This window comes from Eucalyptus grandis, chromosome 6 (genome assembly GCF_016545825.1).
Source record: "Eucalyptus grandis isolate ANBG69807.140 chromosome 6, ASM1654582v1, whole genome shotgun sequence".
Classification (NCBI taxonomy): Eukaryota; Viridiplantae; Streptophyta; class Magnoliopsida; order Myrtales; family Myrtaceae; genus Eucalyptus; species Eucalyptus grandis.
In genome coordinates, this window is record NC_052617.1 from 9481391 (window position 1) to 9508384 (window position 26994).

The 26994-nt window shown below is 39.9% G+C and overlaps 2 protein-coding genes across 2 annotated transcripts; both read left to right on the plus strand.

Moving 5' to 3' along the window:
• The first annotated feature begins 3912 nt into the window (after positions 1 to 3912).
• Positions 3913 to 5858, plus strand: LOC104434014 (arogenate dehydratase 1-like). The gene has a single exon (XM_010046956.3). The coding sequence runs from the start codon at positions 4088 to 4090 to the stop codon at positions 5393 to 5395; it is 1308 nt and encodes a 435-aa protein (XP_010045258.1). The 5' UTR covers positions 3913 to 4087; the 3' UTR covers positions 5396 to 5858.
• Positions 5859 to 15886: 10028 nt separating this feature from the next.
• LOC104434015 (putative phytosulfokines 6) lies at positions 15887 to 16782 on the plus strand. Its single transcript, XM_010046957.3, has 3 exons — positions 15887 to 16107; positions 16209 to 16297; positions 16436 to 16782. The coding sequence occupies exons 1-3, from the start codon at positions 16011 to 16013 to the stop codon at positions 16541 to 16543; spliced, it is 294 nt and encodes a 97-aa protein (XP_010045259.1). The 5' UTR covers positions 15887 to 16010; the 3' UTR covers positions 16544 to 16782.
• The last annotated feature ends 10212 nt before the right edge of the window (positions 16783 to 26994 follow it).

Consider the following 26994-nt stretch of genomic DNA (forward strand, 5'->3'; position numbering starts at 1 on the left):
TTTGACTTTGCATAGTTTTCATTGTTACCACGTATAAGCTGAGGGGGCCGGCTTCTGTGGTCCAATGAGAGACCAATCTTGCGGTCTTAGTTCCTCGTCCACGTGCATTTCGTCGGAACTCTTATACAAAATATATATTATCCTTAATTAATTCAATGGTTAGTAATTCTATTCGAGAAAAAAAGTTTTGGAGATTCTGGAAGCTCACGTTTGTTTGATTAGACCAATCTTTTGTTTGCTCAAGAGATTTTAAAAGGATACAACGTGGGTATTTATAGTCAACAATTGCAGATGCAGTAATATACAGTCCGTTATTGAATTTGAATAGACAAATATCCTCCTAATCTTATATACAGTTACAATGAGTTAGACTATATCCATAATCTCCTATTATCGAGCAATAATTATTCAGGGGAAATTAAAAAGAAAAAGAAAAAAAGTCTACAACCTATTGCATGTATATCAATTTAGTTCTAAATATTTCAATTTAGTCTTAAATTTTTTCAAAATTTACCAATGTAGTCCATCTAACCAATTTTCCTAAAAAAAAAGTTGACGTCGATGACGGCCTTCCTACATGACATGACCAGTGCTTTGGACAATTGATGCATATATGAATAATTTTTGGAAATTTTTCTTTCTTTTTTCTTTTTACTAGCGGCCGGTCACCCGCCATGGGCCACAATGCAAGTGTCGATAAGGGCGAGGCTTGGCAAGGTCACCATGGCTGAGATCTGGCCAAGTTGATCCATGTCAGCTATAGCCCGTGGCCAATGGCTGGGGATCAACCATTAGCAAAAAGAAAAGGGAAACACAAAGAAAGAAAAAAATTTAGAAAAATTCAAAAAGTGTCTATATCAATGCCAATTGTATAACATAAGACGGTTAACATCTACGTTAACGATTTTTGGAGAAAGTACGTTAGCAAATGTTTATGACTCAATGAACCAAATAGAAATATTTAAGATTGAATTGATAAAAATTCAATATATTTAGAACTTTCTTGGTAATTCCCTTAATTATTTATAGGGAGTTACAAATCCAAAGATATGGACTCCACTACTTGGAAATTTCACGTCTGTGTCGATGATCGTGTGAAGGTTTCCATAAAGAGAAATGATGATAATGATGACCCGATTCTTTTCGTTTTTAGTGTCAGCAGGCACAATATGTGTGTCATACAGCCCGGCGAAACATCCTAGCAATGAAATAAAGTCGCCACGGCATGGTCCTTGGATGCGCACTATGATGTTTCGCGCTATCTTCGTCCCTGAGAACGCAAAAGGCCCGGGGAACCAGACAGGAAGGACGTAAAAAGGCGCAATTGCAAGGCATTCACATGAAGACGACGCGACGGAGACGAAGACGAAGACGAAGACGAAGACGAAGACTGTTCCGAAGGGAAGTACGTGGGTCACGCGTGACCATCGACATAGACTCATCTGTTGTGCTGCACGTGCTGACATGAATTTGCCGGGAAGGGGAGTGGCCATGGATGCCGCACGCTCCGATGGGTAGTTGTGGTGTGAACGTTTCACTCGTATTGCACTGTATTTTAATAGTCCCTTTCCAAAAGGATCGTAACGACATCCAAATTAGATCATTCATATGGTTTCGATACAATTCTACTGCACTTAACATGCTCACGGCATACTTGCTGGCGATCAATTGAGTCCATTTTTGACACATTATCTCCATAAATTTTCACTACTAAATAAAAAAAAAGTTAAAAAAATCACGGTCGCTCGGACTAAGATTCGTTAAATAGTCAAAATATGGTTCATTTCAATCCAATATGAAAGATTACCGTGAGAGATTAGAAACCCATCCGCTGAAGAAGATTCCAAGACTCGAACCAAACATTGGTGTTGTGTCGAACGCGAAATTTGAATGCCTATAACGTTTCACATACTCTGTATGAAAGCATCTCGCTAATGTAAGGAAAAAATGCATTCCTTGATATAGTAAAAAACTAAAAAAAAATCTTCTTAACAACTTATTTGTTTTTTGTCTTTCTTATCTCAAAAGCTCACTTTCTTGATGAACTTATATTATTTTCATTAGTCTACGATATAAGTCAAGTCCCTTTATTTATTATATCAAATAATTTTTTTCCTTATTAAACTAGTGAGATACTTTTATACAAAGCATGTAAGACATTAGAGAATATATAGAAATACACTAAAAACATCATGCACAATGAGGTATCTTGATATTTTTTGTAAACAATTCATAAATTAACAATTGGGTTTCACCCTTTCAACATGGAAGGGGGAGGTGGGGGTTTAAATTCTGGGGATTGGGGTGGGGACAATTCGCTTTCAAGTGTGGATTTCGACTATGAAATCTAATCATGGAAATACAGAATCCCACTTTTACTACTCAAGGCTTCGATACATTTTGAAATCGAGAAATTTCTATTGGTTTGAGAACAATTAGCTAATCTTGATTTGCGAATATTATAGATTATTCATTGGTAGAGTGGAAGGAATTAGGAGAATAAAGACCCATGGAGGGCAAAAGTCTAAGAGTGAGAGTCAGAATAGGAATAGAGTAGGACCGACAAAAGAAAAAAATCATAAATGAGATTAATTTTTCTCAATCCAAAATAATGATAATTCACTAGCATTTTTTTTAAGTCTTACTTTATGCAATGTTTTGATTGAATTAAATTCTATCTACTTAACGGGATGGACCCAAAAAAAAAAAAAACAATTCATAAATGAGATTAATTTTTCTCAATCCAAAATAATGATAATTCACAAGCATTTTTTTTTTAAAAAAAATCTTACTTTATGCAATGTTTTGATTGAATTAAATTCTATCTACTTAACGAGTCATCCATAAATATGATGGACAACGTGAAAATGAACTAGAATTCTGGGAGATTTCTCCATCCGAAAAAAATAAATTTTTATGATAGTAATATCTAACAATAAAAAAATAATGCCTTTAATATGCATGGAAAATCCACAGCAAACAAAAACTAAATATATGTAATTCTTAATATGATAATTAAGTCCTACATAGATATAGAAAATCTAAAAAAAAGAAAGTAGATAAATATGGGACCAATAATTTAAATTGCAATAGAATGATAGATAGCAATTTTATCTTTTTGGTAAAAATTGGATAGACTGAGTCATACAGGAGTGGAAATATGTTGTCCCAAACTCTATCCTAAAATGTCTAGTTGTGCACTATTTGCACAAAAAATTAACCAGCTCATCGATATGCATAAGCTCATGACTAGAGTGCAACTTATTATTACACTCATGAACAACCATAATAAATATCATCAATATTGATCTATATCGATGACCATTATTAACTGTTGATATACGTATGGTTGGTGATGGTACAAGGATATCCTTACATTTTTGCACGGTAGTTATAATTTCCAAACTCGTGTGGTCGATTAAGTTTTGGCATTGGACATTTTTATCTTCTCAAGCTTCATTGTTTATTAAATTTTAGCATAATTTGTATATGCTGGGTTTTGTAGAAGTGATGGCGATTTTAGATTTTATCGATGATTAAATTCCGATACAACTTGTATACGCTCAATTTCAATTGAAGTAAAGATATTAATCCTCTTGTTTTATGTATAATATTCTTTATTAAAAGTCGCTACGGAATCTGTCGCCTCAAATGAAAATCGATTTTTGATAAAGATATTTTGTCGTCTAATTCAATTCGAGTGAAACGTGCACATGTTGATTGGTCGAAATGAAAATAAAAGAAAAGGAAAAATAGAGAGAGAGAGAGAGAGAGAGAGAGGTGGAAAGAGAAGGAAGAGGAAGGGGTAGGTGAGAGATTGACCGAACCACTTCCTCACCAATCCTTTCCTCCTCCTCCTCCTCTCAACTCTCCCCCTACTCCCCTTCCCCGCTCCCCTCATATAAGAAACCCCTTCTCTCTCCCTCCCTCCCTCAGCTTGAGGTTTCCCTTCTCGCCCCGAGAAGAAACTCCAAGCTTTTTCTATCTCCCCTTGGGTTAATTTATTATTCGCTCTAGTTTTTCCCCCTGCTCCTCTCCAATTTCTCTCCTTCTCTTTCGTACTTATCCCTGCTGTTGTACCCACAAAATGCAGTCCCTATCCCCTCAAACTCCAACCAGCCTCAGGTCCGTCATCCGCCCGACCCCACGCCCGCCGCTGCTCGCCCGAGTCCCCGCCGCCGCCCACCACCCGACCCGGTGCGCCTACCGGTCCGACTCGGTCCACTACCCCAACGGCGTCGGCTCCTGCAAGGCCGACTGGCAGAGCTCCTGCGCCATCCTCGCCAGCAAGATCATCTGCCAGGACAGCCAGCCCCCCTCCACCGCCGACGACGCCAACGGCGGCCGATCCGACAGCGTCGCCTCCGTCAACGGGCACAAGGCCGCCGTCGACCTCACCCTCGTCCCCATCGACGTCAACAACAAGCTCCCACCTACCGCCCCCCAGCCGCCCAAGCCGCTCACCATCACCGACCTGTCCCCGGCTCCTATGCACGGTTCTCAGCTCCGCGTGGCCTACCAGGGCGTCCCCGGAGCCTACTCCGAAGCAGCCGCCGGGAAAGCCTATCCGAAGTGCGAGGCGATCCCGTGCGACCAGTTCGAGGTCGCCTTCCAGGCCGTGGAGCTCTGGATCGCGGACCGCGCCGTCTTGCCGGTGGAGAACTCCCTCGGCGGCTCGATCCACCGGAACTACGACCTCCTCCTCCGCCACCGCCTCCACATCGTCGGCGAGGTCCAGCTCCCGGTCCACCATTGCCTCCTCGCGCTCCCCGGCACGCGCGTGGAGTACCTCTCGCGCGTGATCTCGCACCCGCAGGCGCTCTCCCAGTGCGAGCACACCCTGACGAAGCTGGCCCCGCAGGCGGCGCGCGAGGCCGTGGACGACACCGCCGGGGCCGCGGAGTACATCGCGGCGAACAACCTCCGCGACACGGCGGCGATTGCGAGCGCGCGCGCGGCGGAGCTGTACGGGCTCCAGATCCTGGCGGACGGGATCCAGGACGACTCGAGCAACGTGACCCGGTTTGTGATGCTGGCGCGTGAGCCCATCATCCCGCGGACGGACCGGCCGTTCAAGACGAGCATCGTGTTCGCGCACGACAAGGGGACGAGCGTGCTGTTCAAGGTGCTCTCGGCGTTCGCGTTCCGGAACATCAGTCTGACCAAGATCGAGTCGAGGCCCCACCGGAACCGGCCCATCCGGCTCGTCGACGACGCCAACGTCGGCACGGCGAAGCACTTCGAGTACATGTTCTACGTCGACTTCGAGGCGTCTCTCGCGGAGGTCAGGGCCCAGAACGCGCTCGCGGAAGTGCAGGAGTTCACGTCCTTCCTCAGGGTCCTGGGGAGCTATCCCATGGACATGACGCCATGGTGTCCCTCCAGGGGAGATTAGCCCTACCCCGAAGAATGAAGCAGCACAATTCATAGTACAAATAAATAAGAAAAAAAATTCCAAAAATAAACAGAGCAAGTGTTAATTGACTGCCGTGTACTGCACAGACAGAGGATTTTTCGTTTTCCCTTCTCTTCTTCCTAGTCCCATTGGTTCATTTCTTTGTCAATCTTTCTCTTTTCTATAATGGGGGGGTTGGGTTTGTTCGTGAATGATTGTGAAACGCCAACCCAGAACGCAAAACACCGGAGTTGGTGGGTAAATATGTGAAGCTGTGTAGGTAGGGAGGGCGAAGAAGATGATGTTTAGGCTTGTCTGAATTCGTGGGGTGTTACGTGTAAGAATCTGAATCCATGGTTGCCCGCTCAATCTGTCTTTCCCCTGCTGTGTTCTTGAACCGGGAAGCCTGGGTTCGTTCAGATCATTTAAGAAGAAACAGTCGATATTTTTCGCTTTTCTCTCCTCTTCTTGAATGTTGAGATCTCTGTATTCTGGTTAAACTGTAAAGTAAATTTACATTGTCGCCGTCTATAATCAGCGTCCACCCCATCCTTTTTCCTCTTGGCTTTCGCTCGCGCTCTGTCTCGCTCTTGCGAGCCGCTTTTACGTGCGGACGTGAACGTGCCAACCTGGCGATGGCGATGGGGCCCAGTTAAATTAATTTATATAAAGGGGGGGTAGGTGGGGTGAGGTGTGGTGCTCCAAGATGGAGCACACATTCATTGGATTTGATTTATGATTTTGAGAATCAGGGAGAATAACGTGTTTATTTTCTTTTATGTAATCAAGGTCGCTACTGTCCATAACCCATATTCTATGTTTTGCCGCCAATAATGGGGCGGTTCGATCGACGGGTTTGGAATTAGGAAATTTGAACTCCGGAAAGTGGGGAGCTTGAAAATACTCTTGCATCTTACAATTGCTCAGGAAATCGTTATGAATTGAGGCTACCTATACAGCCAAAAGCCCGAAACCGAACTAGTTCGTAAGATTTATAGTGTATGACGACACATATCGAATAACTAAATCCTATTTAGGACAGTAGAGAAGGTACCTAAAGAGCATGAACCGGGGGGAAATTCACGTGATGGATCCGTATCCACCTAGTGAAAAAGAACCAGTGAGCGCGTGCGTTGGACCCGAAGCTTAGGACTGGCAAGTGGCGCAGAGGGCGGAGGAGGGAGGACCACATCGTCCGTCCTCGGAGCAAACAGAGGATCCCGCATGTTAGTGTTCGGTTTGGTTTTGGCTACTGGTCCCGTCGTTAATTTTTCTTCACCTGTTACAGTAACTATCCTCGGAAACGCATCCGCTAATCAGCGTCGAGTACGCTTTTTCAGTTGACTTGCTTCATAGCCGATGTCTTAGCAGGTTTCTGGCGGTTTCTTCATCACGACATTGCATGCATTGATGAGTCTGTTTACCTTCACATGGGATCTATCAATGGATGCAAGATATGTGCATCTGATCCACATGTGCAATGGGGCAATTTCATGGGAGATCGATTTTTTTTTTTTTTTTTTTTTTTTGTGCGTCACTGAGCTTGTTAAGTAGTTTTAATGATTTGGCTCAACAACTGAAATTTTTACGAGCAAGGTTTGGCAACAAAAAAATTATTATTGGGATAAGTACATCGACTTAATTGTATTTTTTGATAAGTTTTAGAATTTAATTATTTCTTTTAAGTGTTAAAAGTCGATTGCACTTTCATGATAAATTTTAGGATTTAATTATATTTTTTTAAAGTTCTATGTTTCAATTACACTTTTATAATAAATTTTAAGAATTTCAATTCACTATCCTTTTATGATTAGTTGGTCAATAAAATGGAATGGGTGCACATGTCGAGAAGGCAACTGGTGAAAGAATATGCCTTGGAAGTGCTCTCTAGACTAACTTGTTTTTCAATTCACCCTATGAATTTACTTGTAGATATGAATATGATTTCGTTGCATATTCTTATTTTCCTCTCCCTCCTTTTGTTTGCCCTCCCCTCTCCCTTAATTTATGGACTTCGATTGCGAATCATACTTGATCAATTGATACTAAGGTTTAGTTCACTAAAATAAGTTTGTGAAAGCTATTTCCCTGAAGTCATTCATAAGAAGGCTCGAGCTACATTCTTTTGACTGTAGCTTTTGCACATAACAAGACTTGTTCAAGCATGGAGTTTTGATAATACGATGAATATGCTGTCAATAGTTGCGAAGAAGCAGATATTTTCTCTTGGATATTTTATTATTTCAATCGAATATCTATGGTGGAAAGAAGTGCATACTTCTGGGTAAAGGTGGACCACGACTGCAAAGTCAAGCGAAGATGGGTAAACGATGATCGCTCTTAGGTGGAGTCACACGTCTAGATTGAACCACACGATGTCGTTTTCTGGATCCATATTGTAATAGTTAGGTTGCGCATTGTCAACTTTTTCCATCATGCGTTTCTCGTGTTGAGCGAATCCGCCTCTAGGTTTTGCTCAGCTTCTATGCAGAACTCTGCACAAACTGAGCGCCGCCGGATTTGGGGCCTTGAATCGGGTTTGTGTCTGTCAGAGACATTTGATCAAACTGACCAGTCTAGCCTCTTTTTTTTTTTTTTTTTTTCACGGAAGTAATTTTTTCTCGATGCCAGCCACATTGCTGATAGTCATATAGACCACTTGATGCAACGTTGCTAGCCGTATAGGTCGCATCATTTAGTTTCTCTTTCGCAAATTAGCTACATCGACTGCTTGTTTCTCCTTGCACGTCATTTTGAGAAAGCCAACACTATCACCAAACTCCCCGTCCTTAAACCAGCTAGATTAGATCCAAAAGTTTTGCCACGAAACAGCTAGCGGACGCTGCATCATCTGCCATCAACGTCTTCTATGCACTTTGAATTTGAGGTGATGTTAGAAATATTTAAATATTTACTAGAGATATTAAAAATATTTCCTCTAATTTTCTATATCTCTTTTGATTATGCATATCTAATTTAATTTTCTTAGATAGTCATCTAGTAAAGCTTATAAATAAGTTGATGTACTTTTTAATATGTTATATTGAAATATACAGAAATTTCTCAATTTTTATTCATCGTTCTTTTCTTGGTATGAGAGTTAGTTAATCCTAAAGTACACGGGTGTTCACCCAAGTGCGCATTTGGTGCACACTTGATTGGGTGACATATCCGATGTGGTCAGCATCGAAACATGACCATTGTCAAATGGATTGAATTAAGTATTTTCTTAAATGACATTTGTGTTGCATGAAGTGAATATTGTTGATTGGTAGAATGAATTTATTGGGGTGTGCACGGAGATGCTTGGGGTACACTTAGGCTTTATAGAGAAACGGTGGCTCTGATACAAAGTCAATAATAATAGTGCATAAGAGGAAATAAAGTAGAATTGGTATATTTTCGCTCTATAATTAATGAAGGGTACACGGGCTAATTATTATATTTGCACAATCAAAAGATATATACAAAATTTAGAGTAAATATCCTAAACATCTTTCAGCATATTTCTAAACAGTTTCCTCCACGTTGCTAATCATCGCCTAATCAATGTTAGGGCAAGACGAATGATGCCATTCACTAATCGGGGAAATTGATAAGGAAAGGCTGTCGCTGCTGTTGAAATTGATCATCAATTCCAAACGTCAATCATTCGACAAGCCACGACATTAGGTCGGGCCCGACCCTGTCTCTACATGGCCTGTCCGTATCAATACCTACCAAAAAGAAGCCGTCAGAACGATCTGCGAGGCCTTGTCTAAGAAGCTTTTCGATAATAATAATAGACAAGTTGGGTCGTGGTAGGCACCTGGAAAACCAGATCCTCGACACCATCCTAGGCCAAAAAATACCGAACTCGACGGGAGCACGTTCCCGCGGGTGCAAAGGCGCACCTGGATTTGCCAAAAAGTTTAAGGGGGGGGATGCGTATCGTTAGATTCTCGACCTGATTCGGTCCCCATTTCGGTCGATGCTGGCGGGGGGTTAAGAGACGTGAGCAGATGTGGACGTGATGATTGGAGGGAGAATGAAGTTGCTGTCCCCTGCTGCATTATTCTAATGGAGGGGAAGGGAGGGGAAGGGGTTTGGTGAGCACGGGAGGGGAGAGAGAGAGAGAGAGAGAGAGAGAGAGAGAGGGGAAGGCATGATGAGATGGTGGTTCGTGACTTCCGTGGTAGGTGAAGAAAGATGCGCGCGCGTTTAGTGGTTGAGAGCTACTGCCGATGGTGGGGGCAATGACGATCTCCACACCTCTCGCTGACGTGCGTCCGTGCTTCCTCCTCCTCCCCCCCCCACTTGGGCCCGTGGCCGGTCGTCCTCTTTGTTGCCGCCGCAGCTTTCGTTGCTCGAGTTTCTTTTTCCTCCGTTTTCATTCAAGATCATCCACCTAATCGGCGGGCGGTCGGTTTAGGACTTTTCATATTTTGGGTGATAGATGATCGCTTCATCATGAATGATTGTGACAAGGCGTACGTTTAGTTTCGATTTTATTCAATTGTTGAAAATTTAAGTAACTTAAGTAGACTTTTTGTTTTTTATTCTATTGATGAGCTTTTCTTTTGATTAAGAGGCGGTTTGATACGGCTTTTCCTCCACCATAGTTTCGGCTGTGGAAAGGAGGTGTCGCTACTTTTCACAAGATGTTCGGCACATACCTCATAACTGCAACTGTTAGAAAAGTTGCAGCGATTTATGGCAGTTCTTGGAGTACCGTCTCACCCAATATTAAAGTGCTGCATTTTTTACATAGGTATTACCAAACATAAAGCCACGGCGCTTTACGGCAGGACTATAACACAACATAGCTAATGAGAGAGTCTTGTATAGTTTCTCCTAATTAAGTCGTATTATCGAGATAAGATGGGCACATAATACTGGTAACACCTTAAAAATTCTGATCATATATTGACAATAACTAAAATCTTTCGCAATTCAATTCATCAAGAAATGCATATTATATAGCATTTCTCAAACCATCATACCAATAATCAACTCCAAAAGTATTTTAAGAAACGGTCTACTATGCAATTTCCGATGACGAAAACAAAAGTAACAAATGCCTAATCCAACTTTATGCAATAAATATGCTCTAAACTCTACTTTTCCTTTTCGGTTTGCGTAATGCCACGCGATGCCTCTTTTATAATTATGAAGTAGATCGAGTTACATTTCTAATGATTTCAAATTCACTCGAAGTAGACATCGATAGGGTTTAAACGAACCATTTTAAATTCGACTTACATGTTGTCACGGTAGAGTAGAGTGGCTTCTCGGTATATTGCTACAAGACCCACGATTACGTGCTGCGATAAGAAGATATTGTACTCGAGAAACGTTTCCCTGGGGGGGTCCAGGTTGAAATTCTGTCCAAAAAGCTATGTGCTTTTGTAGAGATACCGCTCTAGTCTTGTCCGCCCATTGGATTTGGGCTTTTCCACGGAAGGATTAGCGATGTTCGCACCCACTACCGAGGTTATTACCAACTACGAGCGAAGTTGGAAGTAAAATAAATATTAGATTAAATAAAAATATATTAAAAGATAAAAAATTTATGACATTAAATTTTTTATTCGACTTTAGCCTTTTTTCATACCAAAAAAGAAAAAAAAAGAAAAATATAAGAGCTAAGCAGACGACTCTTAAACAAGCCATGAAGCAATGTTCATCACCATGAACAATTCCTTTCACAAAAGCATTTCGCATAATGTGATTAGAATATCAACATATTCTATAAAGATTCTCATGAAAAGATATTTGGGAGAGAGTTAAAGTCTCTCAGAGCGAGCTTTTTAAGACATCGATATCGGCACTTCGATTATGCAAGCGACTGCAAAATGTCGGCACAAAAACTTTTTTTATTAAATTTTTTAAGATTCCTTTCTTGCGTGACTTGACCTAAAAACTTCCACCAAACTTTTGGAGGATTGTAGTTGAGCTAAGTTGGAGTCTCGAGAGACGCTTCACCTTGGAATCCTTCTCCCCTTCTTCAAGACAGATTCAGCCCTTAATATCATATGTTTCACTTGATTCCTTTGTCCATTGAAAAATCGATTCTCTGTCGGCAAAACGAGTTTAAATAAGCAACAAAAATTGGATTAACCGTACATTATTCGTTTATTCGGAAAGTTTTCTCATTGGCCAATAAAAAAGGCCAATTTTCTAAATAACCCTTAATTTTCGGTTCAATTTTAATTTTGCCCCAAGTTTATTTTTGTCTAAAATAAATCCCCCAAAATTCACTCTAGTTCTAATCTATCAACACATCCAAAAGTCACCCCCGGTTTCTTCAAAATTATAAACATTAAAGCCCTTTAGAACCTGCAACTTTACCTTATCATCATATGGAATAATAGTAGATTCCTGGTGGTGATAATCTTGAAGAAATTGATAATAACTTTTAAACGTTTATGTAGATTTGGGGTTAGAGTGAAAGTTGAAAATTTTATTCTAGACAAAAAAATATTGGGGAATAGAATTGAGATTAGATCTAAAATAAGAGTTTTGGTTTTCTTTTGGGACTTTAAGTATGTCATATTCATGATAGAGTTGCCAAGTGACATGTATGAACATTGTTTCTCGCATTCATATGGATTTTCCACCTACCAAATGAATTTTCTTTTGTACGCGCCGGCAACATTTTCCTTAAAGGGTTTTATGACAGCAGATTAAATGGTAATAAGGACGCTTTACCTAATTGACACGGTTTGCAAATAATGAAAGGTCATATTTCGTAGTTGGTTCAAACTTAGGGTTATTAAACGAGTGGGATATAATTTCACTTATCCTAGTAATTTCACTTATTGGCATTTTTTCTTTCTCAAAACCGGGGAGATACACGAGCTAGTAATAAACAAAGAGTGACTTCGACAAAAAATAAACAAATAAACAAAGGGCGACGAACGAGAGTGTGGAAATGAGACACGTGGGGTTAATTAACGAGGTAAATTTTGTGCTTAGGACAAAGAAAATAAATAAATAAATCGGCAACAACGACAGTCTCGTTAGAATTAGCAAAATAAAAATATGATAAGTTGGCAGAGGGGGTAGGAAGTATCTCCTTTTCCTTTTAAGTTGGTGAGTGTGGCCTCTATGACCGCACGTTTTCTTCTAACTCTCAGTTGGTCTGTTTTTCTTCGAGTTGAAATATGTCTTTTCCTCAATTTTTATGAGATGAGTGCGCCGGAAGATCTAGAAGTCATCGCGAAAATACAACCGAGTCTTAAAAGTTTCGGATGGTGTAAAGTCCTAATACTTGTTAAAATAATGTAATCAAATCCCTCTTTATTTCTTCTAATTTGGCTAACGCAAGATGCTGATATGACTTTTTATTTTTATTTTTACCTTTCAAAGACACGTGGCACCCAATAAAAACAAAAATGATTGGAAAATTTGCAAAGAAAAGAAATAATATAAAATTTAAAGAAGCTAATTTTCTTTTGTTTGTTTGTTTTTTTTTTTTTTTTTAAATGGACAAAGCTCAAGGTGTTGTCGCTCTCCACTTTGCCTTGGTGCTGACAAGGGCTGATGACCCTCATCCACCACAAAGAAGGACTGACCCTCGTGTAGTGGTTGTGACACTAGCACCACTGTTGCTGCAAAGCAAATCCAAGAAAGGGCTCACTAGTAAGGGTTGCTGGCCCTCCAACCCAATGTTGATCTAGCTTGGCTTTTGTTCCTTTTTTCTTTGGGTACTTTTGAGCTTTTTTTTGGGCACTTTTGAATCTAATTTAACCAAGCGTGAGCATGGTTTTATGATAGAATTGAAAATCGGAGAATTGGACCGATGCCCAATCCTAGATTCGATGTATTGAAGGTAAGTTTCAAGTTCTGAAAATTTGGAGATCTATTTTGATGAATAGGTTTCAAGTCCTTGGAACCCGACACTTAGAACAAGTGTTTGTGTTTCTCTTGTTCGATGTCTTCCTATAATCTTGTAGTATTTCACAGTGTCCAATGATGAGTGTATAATCTAGAACCACTGGTTGGAGTTTTCATTTACGACATATTCATAACTAAGATTTTTACTTTATTAATATTTTATATTCTTTGTATGTCTAAATATGAGTTATGGTTAGTAAATTATAATAGCAAATAACAGTAATTAGAGGTGATTATTTCATTACAATTGTTCAATTGAAAATATAGGTTGAGGCTAGGTAAAACTTGTAACCTGTGACAACATAGATTTCAAGTTCCAAAGTATTTAGGTAAGTTTTAGGTTCCAAAAATTTGGGAACCGATTTTGATGGATAGGTTCAAGGTTCTAGATGATTCTTAAAACCATTCACCCCTAAATTTAACCAAGGTTTAAGAAAAAATATTGAGATCTAGGAGTACTTCGTGGGCTTCACTCGAAGAACTTCATGGGCTTCAACCCAGACAAAGATAACTTTGTCCTCTGGGCTTTATGCTTTGGCCGAGAAACTTCACAACGCTTTCTTGGACCGACCGACTTACGAAACCATCCTTTCCTGCCCACATGCCTCTTCAATTCATTCTAAACCCGGAACGTTTGGATTTGAGGCTACTCATCTGTCAAGATGACAATTAGAATTCCACTCAAAACTTTAGAAAACTATATGAAGATTCCATGCGGTCGCAACTGACTTTGAATGCTTTTAAAGTCATAAAAAGGTTCGATATCAGATAAAAATCACATCTCAAATACCGAAATTTCGAGAGTTTGGCGGTGAATGTGGCAGTTTTCTTATCCAAGTCACAACTTCTTCCAAAAATTTGGAGCCGCCTCCATTGCCCTAGAACTGGAATGTTGCGTGATACAAGCGGACCCGGACAGAACAATTTGCGTGCACTGTCAAATTTGATCCGGTTGAAAATGTTTGAGTGCCGCTGACTATTAAAACATCTTAAGAGCAGGAAATAATAATAGCCGAAGTTAGAAATAAAACAAAAAGGCGCATCATTTTTCTTTGGTCATGAAACAAAAGGTGTTCTTGCACGATGTATATAATATCTACCGGTTTTCTGTGGAAATGAGGAAAGGCGTTTCGATCATTTTAACTATTCTCTTTCTCTTTTTTAGCTTTAATTTTACAGCAAATTTTCTTAACCATATAAAAACAAACATGTACCCAAATCCCCCAAAAAAGAGATGCTAAACACGCGCCTAGTTAATCGTGCGTCCGGACTTTGGACGGACGTTTGCATGGTTTAATTGCTTTTCGCAGCATGATAACTCAGAGAATCTTGCCCGCGTGTATCCCCATCACATCAAAAGATGAAACATGTGGGCATTGGGCATGCACTACAGCTGTCGAATGAAAAAGAGCCATGCGTTTCTCCAGCGCGAACCGTGACTCTGCACTGTAATTAACTCGAATCGAAAGGATTGAACGATGGTTAGTGTGTTCTTTCAAGAAGGTTGACTTCCCGGGCGCTCTCTGTCGGAAAAGTGAACACACCGCCCACCACACTGCATTGATTTCTGAACTACGTGGACCACTTGTCGGCAGACAGTGACGTAAAGCACAGTCTCTCTCAGGACTTCCGGACTTTCGTGAATTGATTTCTCGTGAATTTTGTCAGGATTTTGCTTTCCTTTGCTTTTCGAGTGTCGATGCCGATCGATTCCCATCTCACGTTGGGAAACGGTCGAAAGTGACTTGACCCACGACTCCATTTCACTCGCGCTAGCTCTTCTTGGATCACTTAGCTCTTGATCCGGCTCTGCACGCTACAAATAGGTAAATCCCATCTTGGGAATGGGATTTTGGGCACCCTCCGATGCTCAAATTAGCTGGAGCTTAAGAGAATTGATATTTGACCGAGTACGGACTAATATATCTCAAGAGTCTCGTACCTCACATGGTTGAATTTAGAGTTGTTCATACAAACTTCAACGGCCCGATATTTTGCATTTCCCTGAGACGGGTATCGTGAGGTTGTTTTCCTAGAACATGGGTGTATCTGTTGACTTGCTATTGGAGTTCGGACCTTTTTTTGGCTTTGCACTTTGGGAACTAATTTGCAACAAACTAAGTACCCTCTTCAACATGTCTAGCTCTTTTTGTTTGAATTTTGCTATAAAACTGTTCAAAGTTCCAACATATTTCAGCAAATCTAACCTGAGCACCTTTTCTTCAGACGTAATTATAATAAAATATTGATCAATTAATCGCAAAGCATGACCTTTCTTTTGGCTTTACTAAGGAATCAAATCATCAAGTCCTCACCAGATTACGTGTCCCAAAACTCCTGCTACACACTGCCTAAGGGAAAATTCTTGACTGGATTCCACTTCACTCGAACCAAGTCAATTGCAGCTTTTGATCATTCTAATTGAAAAAAAAAAAAAAAAACTCAACAGTAATGATTACATCCAGGTGGTGGATCTTACTTCGGGTGGGGGTTTCTCTATCTCTTTAAGGTCATGCAAAATACATGACTTCAAACTTGTCTTAATTCCCCCAAAAAAGAGGCTTGTGCCATAAAGGCGAATGAAGAAAGGGAGTCATAGTGGCACTTACTTTTTGCATGTACTTAAGTGCATCACTGTGCTCCTGGTCCTTCCAAAGCCCCAATCACCCCATTTCTCAAAACTCTCTAAGACTCATCTTCTCCACCATCTGATCTCTGATACAAGCTCCAGACAATAATGAAGTTGGGCTTATACTCTCATGCTCTTTCAATCTTCCTCCTCTTCCTTCTTCTATCATCAAGTTCAGCTGCAAAACACGCGGCAAATGAACCGGGTAATTGCAAGCATTTATTAGTAGATCCTTCCTCAACCACATGATCATCCGTTTGAAAGATGAGGAAAGGCTAATTAAGTGGTAAGCTGTACTTTTTCCAGGGCTTGAAGAGAGAGAGATGAAGAAGATCGCCAGCTCGGGAGGTGCTATGCAAGAGAAGATGGACGGCAGTGATGATATGATCCGTAACGTACGCATTGCATAGCCCCATTGTTTTCCTTCACCTACTGCATTCCCATGTCCTTTTCTGCGATTCTTTTTCCTCGTGATCTAAATTTGCTCTTTTGTTCTGTCGTGTGGGAATTTTTATTTAAAAAACTCAATGCAGCTGATGGGAGAAGAGATATGCGACGATGGCGAAGAAGAATGCTTAAAAAGAAGGTTTATGTCAGAGGCGCACCTGGACTACATCTACACCCAGCAACATAAGCATTGACTAGGGATTTTGTCTCTTTGTTTCATTTCATGTAGTTAGAAGCTTCATCAGCAAAAGTTGGGATTATGCAGATCAACTTGAATTCGCTGCAGTTCCTTCATGATCATGCGGATCATGGGATATTGGTGTGAAGGGACTGGAGCCCTGCCTGTACTTGTCTATAGTTGTGGTGTATTTAACTGAGTTCATTGGCCTAATCTCTGTCGTTAATGAGAAGGATGGGACTCTGTTTTTGTATATAAGCAAAACCCAATTTTTTATCGTTGTTGAATGAAGCTAAACCGGATGACAAGCTAAAGCTTTCAAAAAACTAGAGAGAGCAGTGACAGTAGCTTAAGCGAAATCATGATAGGACTCGCGAGATCCTTAGCTCAGTTGATTACTGATGTTTGATTTTGTACAGTTGCATCTGCGCTTATTATCTTGTCATTCATGTAATTGGTGAAGTGTTTCTAAAGTTGTAGTTTCTTGAAATTGGGCGCGGCGGCATCTTAGAAGAAATGCATAAGCTTTTCTGCAGCAGGGAGTTGGTCGTTATGAGGTGCTTGTTTTTTGGCCCAACTTGTCAAATGCCTTGGGAAAGCTGCGATGTTTTTGTGAGATCGTGCAAAAAATGGATTGCATTCGGGTGTCCATGAGAGCTACCTAACGTTTGCATCGTACATAACCGGTCACTTTCCTTTGCAATTTGGGCAATTTCTGGTGACATGGAAGAACTGCCGCTTGACTGAAAATTTGCAGCCCGAGGGAAGAACTAACCGGTACAGACGACCAGTTCGACGAAATGTGCTTCTGAATTACAGCGCCATCTCTAACTAGCTCTAATCAGTTCGGACAAATCGGGTTGGGTTGGACGGATCCGATTGCATCAGGTAATGAAGAAGAGACAGAGGAATCGACACCTAGCCCTCGGTTGGTTTAAATTTCGGATCGACTTTTCAAGCAATTGCAATACCCAGAAAGATTTCCTAGCTTAATCTATCTTTTTTCATCTTTTTTTCCGTTCAACCTGGGGCATCAAATCCAAGCAAATCTATGCTGTAGAACTTTGGGAAAAGCTGATGCTCCACCATAGGAGCTCGGAATCTCTTTGCGGAAAGCATCTTACGCAGCACTTTTTGACAGGTTTTATTCTTAGGACTTGAACGTGGGACAAGGAAGGTACAATTATTCTTGACGCTGATGTCTGGACTACTCACAGCGGAATCATCGACTTGACCAAAAAACCAAAAATTTCACCAATTTACGTCCTCGAGGCACTTGAACTTTTTAAATGGGTCAGTTTAATTTCAATATTGAGTAATTCTTAATAAATTACATAACAATTGTCCAAAAAAGTGCCGTATATTCACAAGAGAAATAATTGGGTGATAATCTCTAATTTACTGTAAGAGTAATCATCTATTTTGCACTATAAAAAATAAATCAATAAATAATTATAAATTATATGAGGTATACTCTTTTACAAATTTATAACTCACACTAAATTATTTTTCTGATAGTAACCTAAATATTATATGCTAGTAAAACCCGTATTCGCAATGCTTTCTGATACTTTCCGATGAGGAAATTGCTGGAGCTATCATGGGTTGACCCGTTGAACCGGAAAGAGGCCCATTCTCATGTCGGCGCACGATGTCACGATGGAAAATGACACTTGGACCAGATGGGGTCCAAGTTTCCGATGGGAAGCACGAATTAGATTTGGGCTAACGTGTGATTTAGGCCCCCGCAAGATTACGGAACGGCCCAACATGTCTAATCAGTTCGATTCCATTCCTGGGCTTTCTGGTTTGTTCATCAGATCTGTATTGGGTGAAATCTCAGTTTCAATTCCAGTTTCCCACCTTCGATTTTAGTTGCTCGTACGTCGGAAAGTGCAGCTTTTTCCTAATGAAAGGCCGGTGCGGTTAGAAAGGTCGAGATGAGAAGGCGGAGATGGGCCTATAATATATGATGTACCGCTCGAAATTTTCTAACTTCTTTAATTATTTAATGTAAACTTCCTATAGTAAACTCTTCTAGTCAATTATCTTTATGTTTTCCCATTTATGTCAATTCGACCTTCGTATCAGTCACATGTTGCCATTGGGTTTGTTGAATATTCCAAACTCAAGATAAATATGGATTGGGGTCATATAGTGCAAGGAAATCCTTATCCTAGTAGAGAATTTTGCGCCCCCACATGAAGCATGGACTAGGAGTGGGTCACTTTCCAGTAATTATGGGGGTGGGGTTGGGTAATATAATCCTATTTCCGGTGTGCCCTGGTCTCTAAAAGAGAGTCGATAAGTGATAGACTTAGTTAATATTAACGAAGTCATTGATGAAAAAAGACAATCAACAACTTAAAGAGCATCGACAACTCATTAAGGAAGTTATCACTAGTGAGCAATTGACAGAAAAAAATGTAATTGTTGGGTGATTATATTTATTGCCGATATTTTAGGATTTTGCAAACTCTTGTTGATAAATGTTACTGTAATTTCTTGTAAATGCATATAGGATTATGAACTTATTTGTTCAGAACATAGGATGAGGAAGTTATCATTGTCAAATTCAATAACCATTTGTAATAGTTGATTTTGGGCTATAGATAGTCACATTATACTCTCTATAAAGGATCCCCAATTAATCAAGAATTCATTGTTCATGCAAATTTATTTTTATCTTGAGTTTCTTACAATTTAAATGATTGGCCGCAATTACTTCCATTCTCATACCTTTAAATTTCCTTTTCATCAATACTTCGAAAACTAGTGAAGTCGCTGACCATTACTTTGAGTACAAAGTATCCTCGTCTATGGGTATGTGTGTACACATGCAAGACCATGGGTCCAATTTCCAAATATTTCGGTTCATCCAAACAACCTTAAAATTGTCAAGGCCATCTTTAGTTTCGATTGACGTGCTCGTCGCCAAACGGGAAAAAAAATCGAGTACAGTTGCAATAATTGAGGAGCATACGAAGAAACTGGCGATCTACAAGTCAATTTTGGAGTTTTCCCCTAAAATGGCATCTGAGAGAAGCCCGCAAAAAAGATGCGCCAGCTCTTCCCACTGAAGAAACAAAGACCCTTCGAATCATTCGAGATTGCTCCACGTCCGAGAAACCACCAAATCAAAAATAGATATATAGAAAGGCAAAGAAATAGACGCATTTAACCATGATTAATGGTCTGTTCGTTTCACGAAAGATTTAGCATTAAGCTAATTTTTTTAAATGGTAATATTTTCAGGTGTTTGATTGAAACTTGAAAATGAAATGAAAAATATTTCGGCTGTTTGATAAGGAAATTTTTTTTCTTTGATACACTCGTTTTCAATAATAATAATAATATTATTATTTTAATTCTTTAAATCAAATTTAATAATATTATTATTTTTAATATTTTATCTCTTTTATTTCTTTTTTTTTTTCTTCTTTCTCCACTAGTTAGCCGGCCATGGAAGTGGTCGGCAATCGGCACAAGGCAAGATCGAGCTCGCCTGAGGCCAACCAACTGGGTGGGGCTCGAGCCTCACTAGAGCCTTACCAACCTCTAGCAACCTTAGGTGAAGCTTGAGCCTTGCATAGCTTTTGCTACTCTAGCGAGGACCTAACCTTGTTGAGGGCCTTGAGCGAGCTTGGGTGAGGTGAGGCGGACCCTAGCTGGCCTTTGGTGAGGCTCGAGCTTCCTATGGTTAGCTAGAAAATGAGGAAAATAAAAATAAATTATTATTTTTTAAGTAAAAAAAATAAAGGAAAAGATATTTGTTGAAAAAAGATATGGAAAATGTTTGCCTCTTTATCAAAAATGGAAAATATTTTTTCCCTATTTTAGAAAACTATGTTTTCTCTTATCAATTCATTTTCTCTGAAATTAAAGTTGAAAAATTTGAAAAATATATTTTGAAAAATGATTTTTTTATGGAATGAGCGGAGTGATAAGTTAAAAAATAGATCCCGATTCAGCGTTTACCGACCTCTCAATTCCACCGGGGCACACCACGCGCAAAACACCAAACCCTAAAAGAAGTGGGAATCCCCACCTCGTGGGCAACCTCAAAGATCCAGTTCCTAACTGATAGAGAAAGGCGAGATGGAGCATTCAACATGTGGTGGGAAAAAGAGAGAGAGAGGGGTAGTTAAGATAGGGAGGATGGGGGAAAAAAGATTCTATGGACAAGAGCATGTCCATGTCACTGTCCTCTCTCGACGTGCTGGAGAACAAGTGTCTGCAATAATGGAGATGGGACGGAGAGAGCACCATATTTTTCGTAAGTGGTCGAACAAGAGGAGGACGTGCCACCTGGCCATTTTCTCTTGGAGACGCCCGGTGTCGTATGGATCCCCTCGCATGTCTGATGCGTTGCTTTCCGTGATCCTTTGCCCGATTGGAGGACGTTGTTGATAGAATTCATCTGTAGGGAAGGAGAGAGTGGTGAAAGAAATTGAATGCTTGAACCAGTAGATCTTGTCTGCTGGTGAGCAAAAGGAATCCAGACTAGAACATATTGATCGGTCTTGGGCGATTTCCAAAGGCACTAGTCTAATTTTTGGTTCCATTTTATAAAATCGGAGAATTTTGATTTGATTCCAAATGTGAAATTGTCCATCCGGACCATCCAGACCGGACCAATTTTCTTTAGTTCTTAAGTATATGTAAAAAACCCTAATCTATCTCCCATTTCAGACTTTACTCATGCACATAGACACGCACGAGTAGCATGACTCCCACTTCACTGACGCAGGTGAGTAAGATGACCAGAACAAATCAAGACACAATAATAATTGCTCATCCCGATCAATTTTTCTCACAAATTGGAAAGATCTTCATAAAGCCTACAATATTACATGTAACTCATTGATTGTGGAAATGCCTTGATTATCACTAACATCTTTAATTTCATCTTGACATTGACGACCAATCAGAAAGACAAAAATTGAACATGCCACTAATTCTGTTGGCCCATCGAGAACTAGTCTAGTTCTCGAATCTTGGGCAGAAATCGGACTTTTCCAAAAACTAATCACCCATGCAAAGATAATAACGGAGAAATGAGAGAATGTGTTTGCATAAGAAAGGCGTTCCATGTTTTGTCTCATACCCTTGTCGGAGAAAAATGATACTCACAATTCATGTTGTTGGGTGGTCTTAGACCTCTCATTCCAAAAACTAGCTTAAAGAGTAAAGCTTCTCCTCACATTTATAAATGACAAGCTTCTCCTCACATTTAACTGGCCTGGGTTGAAGGTGCAACAACCCATAACTCTCACTTATGATTTTTTTGGGTCCAAATTTGTTGGTAAACTTAGCTGTGATATCAGTGTTGGGTGGTCTTAGCTTTCCTCATCTCAAAAGTTAGCTTAAAGGGTGATGTTTTTGTTCACATGTATAAATTAACCACCAGTCCCTTCTATAACTGATGTGGGACAATTTCTTTTCACTTCGTGCTGGGAATTGTCCCAGGAAAGTAAATATCACAAGAGCACCACGTAACCTAAAATTGTTATAAAAAATCAACGGTGGTCGATGAAATGTTCACGATGAGGCATTAATAAGTCACGAGGCCAATTGCTGAGATATTATCGAATGATATTGGAAATTCCTTTCAAAACAAGCCACCTCGATGGTCAACGCAATTGTCAATTCTACGTGCACTAATCAAGCATCTTATCACGAACTTATGGAGTGAAAGGCCAATACAAAAAGAAAAGGAGAGCTTCCTTCCCGACAATAAGAACGAAATATCTTCCTCCACCAAGAGAGTCAGGCCTACTATTAAATTTCCAGGCTCATTAGAAAATGCTTATAGTACTTCCTTTGAAGAGCATCAAACCATTGGCATAACTGGATTAGCAGAGGCCAAGTTTTCAACACACCGTCGTCATGGATTGTAGACTAAAAATTTGATGCTGCGAGTTACCGATTCAAAGTAATTTTTTTTTGGCGGAATTCAGCTTCGTTTCATCAAAAGTGGGTCTTTCGCCCGAACAGTAAAAGTCTTTCACCAAAAGTTGATTATCGTTTTGTTTTTTTAAATGCTTTAAGAGTTTTGTGGCGATTTGGACAGGAGTTCACACGGCTTTCCGGCCAAGATAAACAGGAAACTCAAAACGAAGGCATTTGAAACGACGAGAGACAATTGAAAATGAAAGGACAATTGCATTTTTTGTTTTTTTGGTCGAAAAGGATTGCATTGATAAGCTATTAAAAAAGTATAGTGGGAATGTGTGTTTTTTATAACGGGTTCCTTCCTTCCCCATGATATCACAGTGACTTTTATAGCCCAGTGAAGGCATCTGCTTATAAATAGTTAATTCTCTAAGTGGGGTTTCAGCTTCATTCCGAAGATTCTAAGCTTCTTGCTCGCACGTCGATCTTCTCTACAAGTGATTACAACTTCTAAGGCTATTGGGTTTCTCAACCGCCGCTCGGCATCCATACTTTCAACCTTTAAGTTCATCTCTGTCCTCCTATTGTTCTTAATATTTAACCAGATTTTAAGATGGCTAACCTTTGTTTGCTTCATCGATAAGTCTCGTTGAATGCCCTTTGACTACTTGCCAATGTCGATTTCATAGAGTCGTTGATGACTCTCCACCATCGATGTCAACGCCTCTCCATCATCCATATCAATGCCATATTATCGTCGATGAATCTCCCTCATTGATGTCGATTGCTTAAAGACATCTACTTCTTTTCGCAATTAATCTCCTCTAGTTGATCGGACCTCATCAAATGGAGATAAAGAATTGATCATTTTCTTTTTGTGTAAATAAAATTAATCTAAAAAATTCGCAATACACATATTCTCTACATTTATTGCAACTATTGTGATTTTTTGAGCTAGTTTTCATGCTCTGCATCAAATTCACCTCTTTAGCTAGGTCAAAGATGTGTCGCATCTTATGCTTGTTCTACAGAATTTGCCAGAATAACTTTATGATAGTCCATTTTCAAGTGATCGATCGAGTGAGTCAAAATTTAATACGGGACTCGTATACTTTTTGAGACGCAAGATCTCAATCATTATATCAGTCGATCAATCCAACTTCTAAGTTATTTGTCTCTGCTTCAAAATGAACTCCCGTGCTTCTTTGCTACTAGATACACGATCGAGCAATCTCGTTGAAGAGGAATGATCGGTAGTTGAGGCATTTAAAATCAATTGACAACTCTTCCATGCTTTGAAGATTACTGTAATTAAGCAGCAAATAGTACCCAACATGCATGTGATTGGACAAGTGTTATGGTATTTAAGTGAACTTCTTAATATTTACAACTTTTTATTTAATAGTAAACTTGTAATAAAATAGAATTATTCACCGGCCAATCTTTTTAAATGCTTTTCAATTTTTTCCCAACCTTTTAAACCTATTTTTTTTTAAATACCAACATTTCGAACTTGTTAAAAGTCTATCTCGTATCTTCCAACATTATTTATGAGAGAATTTTTTTTTTTTTTTTTGAATTTTGATTTTGCCCCTAAAAGAAGGAAGGAAGAATATTTTATTATGCAAGGGAGCAATAAGGTAATCAAAAACCAGTTTGCGGAGGGAGACTAATTTTAGGATAGAAATTCAATATAATTTTAAAAGGTTGGAATTTACTTTGATGATCTAAAATGATGGGGGATAATTGAAAAGAGGTGAAATGAGAGGTTTTTTTTTTTTTTTTTTTTTTTTTTTTTTTTGTGTGTGGCTGATTTGGCGTTTCATTTTTTTCTTTTGGGAGGCAAAATCATTGTGGCATCAGTCTTGGCCCATCTAACGCGTCGACTTTTCGTGGATATTGTTATAGAAATCAATCCCCACAGTTGAAATCCTTCATGCGAATTATTGGTGGCGCCATTAACTAGGTCACGACAAAAAACCTAAAACCGTAGGGAGAACATGACGTCACAACGAGCACTCCCATTGGGCCACGTTCCACAGATTGCATTGCTAAAGACGAACAATAATCATTTAAAAGAAAATGATCACTTTAACCGTTTTATTATTATTCTCTTACGTGGTGTTAGTGTGACTAAAACATAAAATACAAGAGAAAAACAACATTATTTTGGTACAAATTTAAATTTTAGCCCAAGTTTTATTTAAATTAAAATAAAGAATAAACTAACTAAGAAAGAAAGGAAAAAAAGAAAGAAAAAACTGGGTAACGGCCTGTAGACTCTCACTGCTGCCGTCCCACCATTTCGGGCCCTTTCTGGTGACGATGGGGGTGATGGCCGGGAGTTGCTCGAAAAATAATTTCAATCTCTCAAAACGTTATCCCTATGCTACCAATCTTCAATTTCGACTTGCTCACAGACCCTTCTGCGCTTAGAAGCGAAGCCCTATCTTTTGATTTTCCCCATGCTTTTGCCAGAGAGAAGTTTTCTCTCGTACTCCTCCACTAAGCTTAGGAAAGAATTGGACAGCGGGGCGCAGGCAGAAAATGCGTGGGGCATCCATAGGCTTGAGGCACAAACTTGAGTTTCCTCTGCAACGTACTCAAACCCACGAACAATAATCAAAATCTCTCTCTCTCTCTCTCTCTCTCTCACGCATTCTCGCCAACAGACAAAAAACCAACGAAGAGACTCAGCGGCTTCATTTTCTCTCTTCGACCGACAGCGAGCCGCGCCAGATCTGAGTTTGCCCGAGGGTGGACTGTTGCTCTCATGGTGGAAACAAAGGACATGACTATCGTGAGCCCCTCCGTCTTCGCCGACAGAGGGCACGATGGCAGGGGTACAATGGTTCCGTAGGCACGTGGGAGCATGGTTGAGGCGACCATCGCTGGACATTGGTCGGGGCCTAGCAACCCCTTGGCCGTTGCCCCACCATGGACGGGTGGCCGACCTCACCTAGTTTTCTTTCCTTCCTTTTTTTTTATTTTTCTAGAAAATTAATTTAGATTATTTTGAAATCTAATTTAAATAAATTCTAAGTTAAAAAATCATATTTGAACCAAAACGACGAAGGCCCAATGCATGGGAGAAAAAATAATAAAAAAATCACGTCATCACTTTCCGTTAATTAAGTTAGATAGAGTTAACGCAATGAATTGATTGAATTAATTTGATAAGTTTTATAACTTAATTGTATTTTTTAAAAAATTATAATTTTATTATATTTTTGTGATAAATTTTAAGTATTTCAATGCTTTGGGTTAGTATTAAGTAGCGGTAGGTATTTGAAGAATCCAGCCGCCTCCGTGCAAGACACTCACCCCCATATATATTGAATTGAAATACATCCAATCATTGACGATGTCAAGGTCACGGGGACTTCTATACTACACCGGCTCCAATTAGTATATGGTGGATTTTTATCAGAAACTCTTGTTTATCTTTCTTCTCTTCTTTGTCAATACCTAGGTTACGCCCTGCTATCATCGTTACATTTCTTAGAATCATTCAATATAATATAATATAATATACTGATTGATGGGGCAACATAATGATTTAATTCGCAAAGGTAGATAAGAAAGACAGATCCGAGCACAGGCGAGTACTGTCGAAGCATGGCACATCCCAACTTGCGTAAGCGGTGCGCATTCGTTCGTTTTCGGTTGCATCGCCAGTAGCGTGGGGAACCACCAAGGATTGCTCTCCACCTCCTCCTTCCCCATCCCCGTCCGTCCTTATCCCGTTCTAACTATGGAAGCCAAACAAATTCCTCCCACGCACGCGACCAAATTGCGCGATTAGATTAGGACAATCAAGTCATTTAACTAGAATAGGGATATTAAACGCAACCTACTTTTGGTAATTTGTGTTCATTGAATCCAAAACATGATATGATACATCTGGTGAAGTTTATGCAAGACTCGAATATGTGTTAATTTATCCGGATCAATTTATCGGTGCGATATATTATAATATCAAATTATGTGAGCTCACACATTAGTCATATGAATCAATTGTAAAACTTTATTTCAAATGGTTGCATATCCTTGATTCATGTAGAAATAAGGAGTGAAATATATGCTAAATTGAGTCGGAGCTATTAAAATTTATTATTTCATGTGTGTCACGGTAAATTTAACCTTTCGAGATGGACTCTATTTCTTATGCCTAATTCGCCAAGAAAAACGTAGAAAATGGGTCTATAAAGTATATAGATCTAGTCCGTTGATCACGCCAGCCTAAGAACCCCCCATTCAGAAAAAGATCTCCGGATTCGCTGAATAATCTGTCGGAACCGACGGAAAATGGCTGGCTGAATCACTCGCACATACCTAATTTTAAATCTTAAACAAAGCAAAACACGGGTTCACTCGCCACAGGCAAATGCCGGTCTCCTTCGAACTCGATCCATCACCTCTCTCTCTCTCTCTCTCTCTCGATCGACCGGTTACAGCCGGTCGCGCTTCACAAAAATCAGGCCACTCTCGCGGGCTCTGGTATATTCACCTCCCCTTTTATAAAGTCGCGCCCGGGCAGGTCGTCTTCCCCTCCTTGTCCGCCATTCTCTT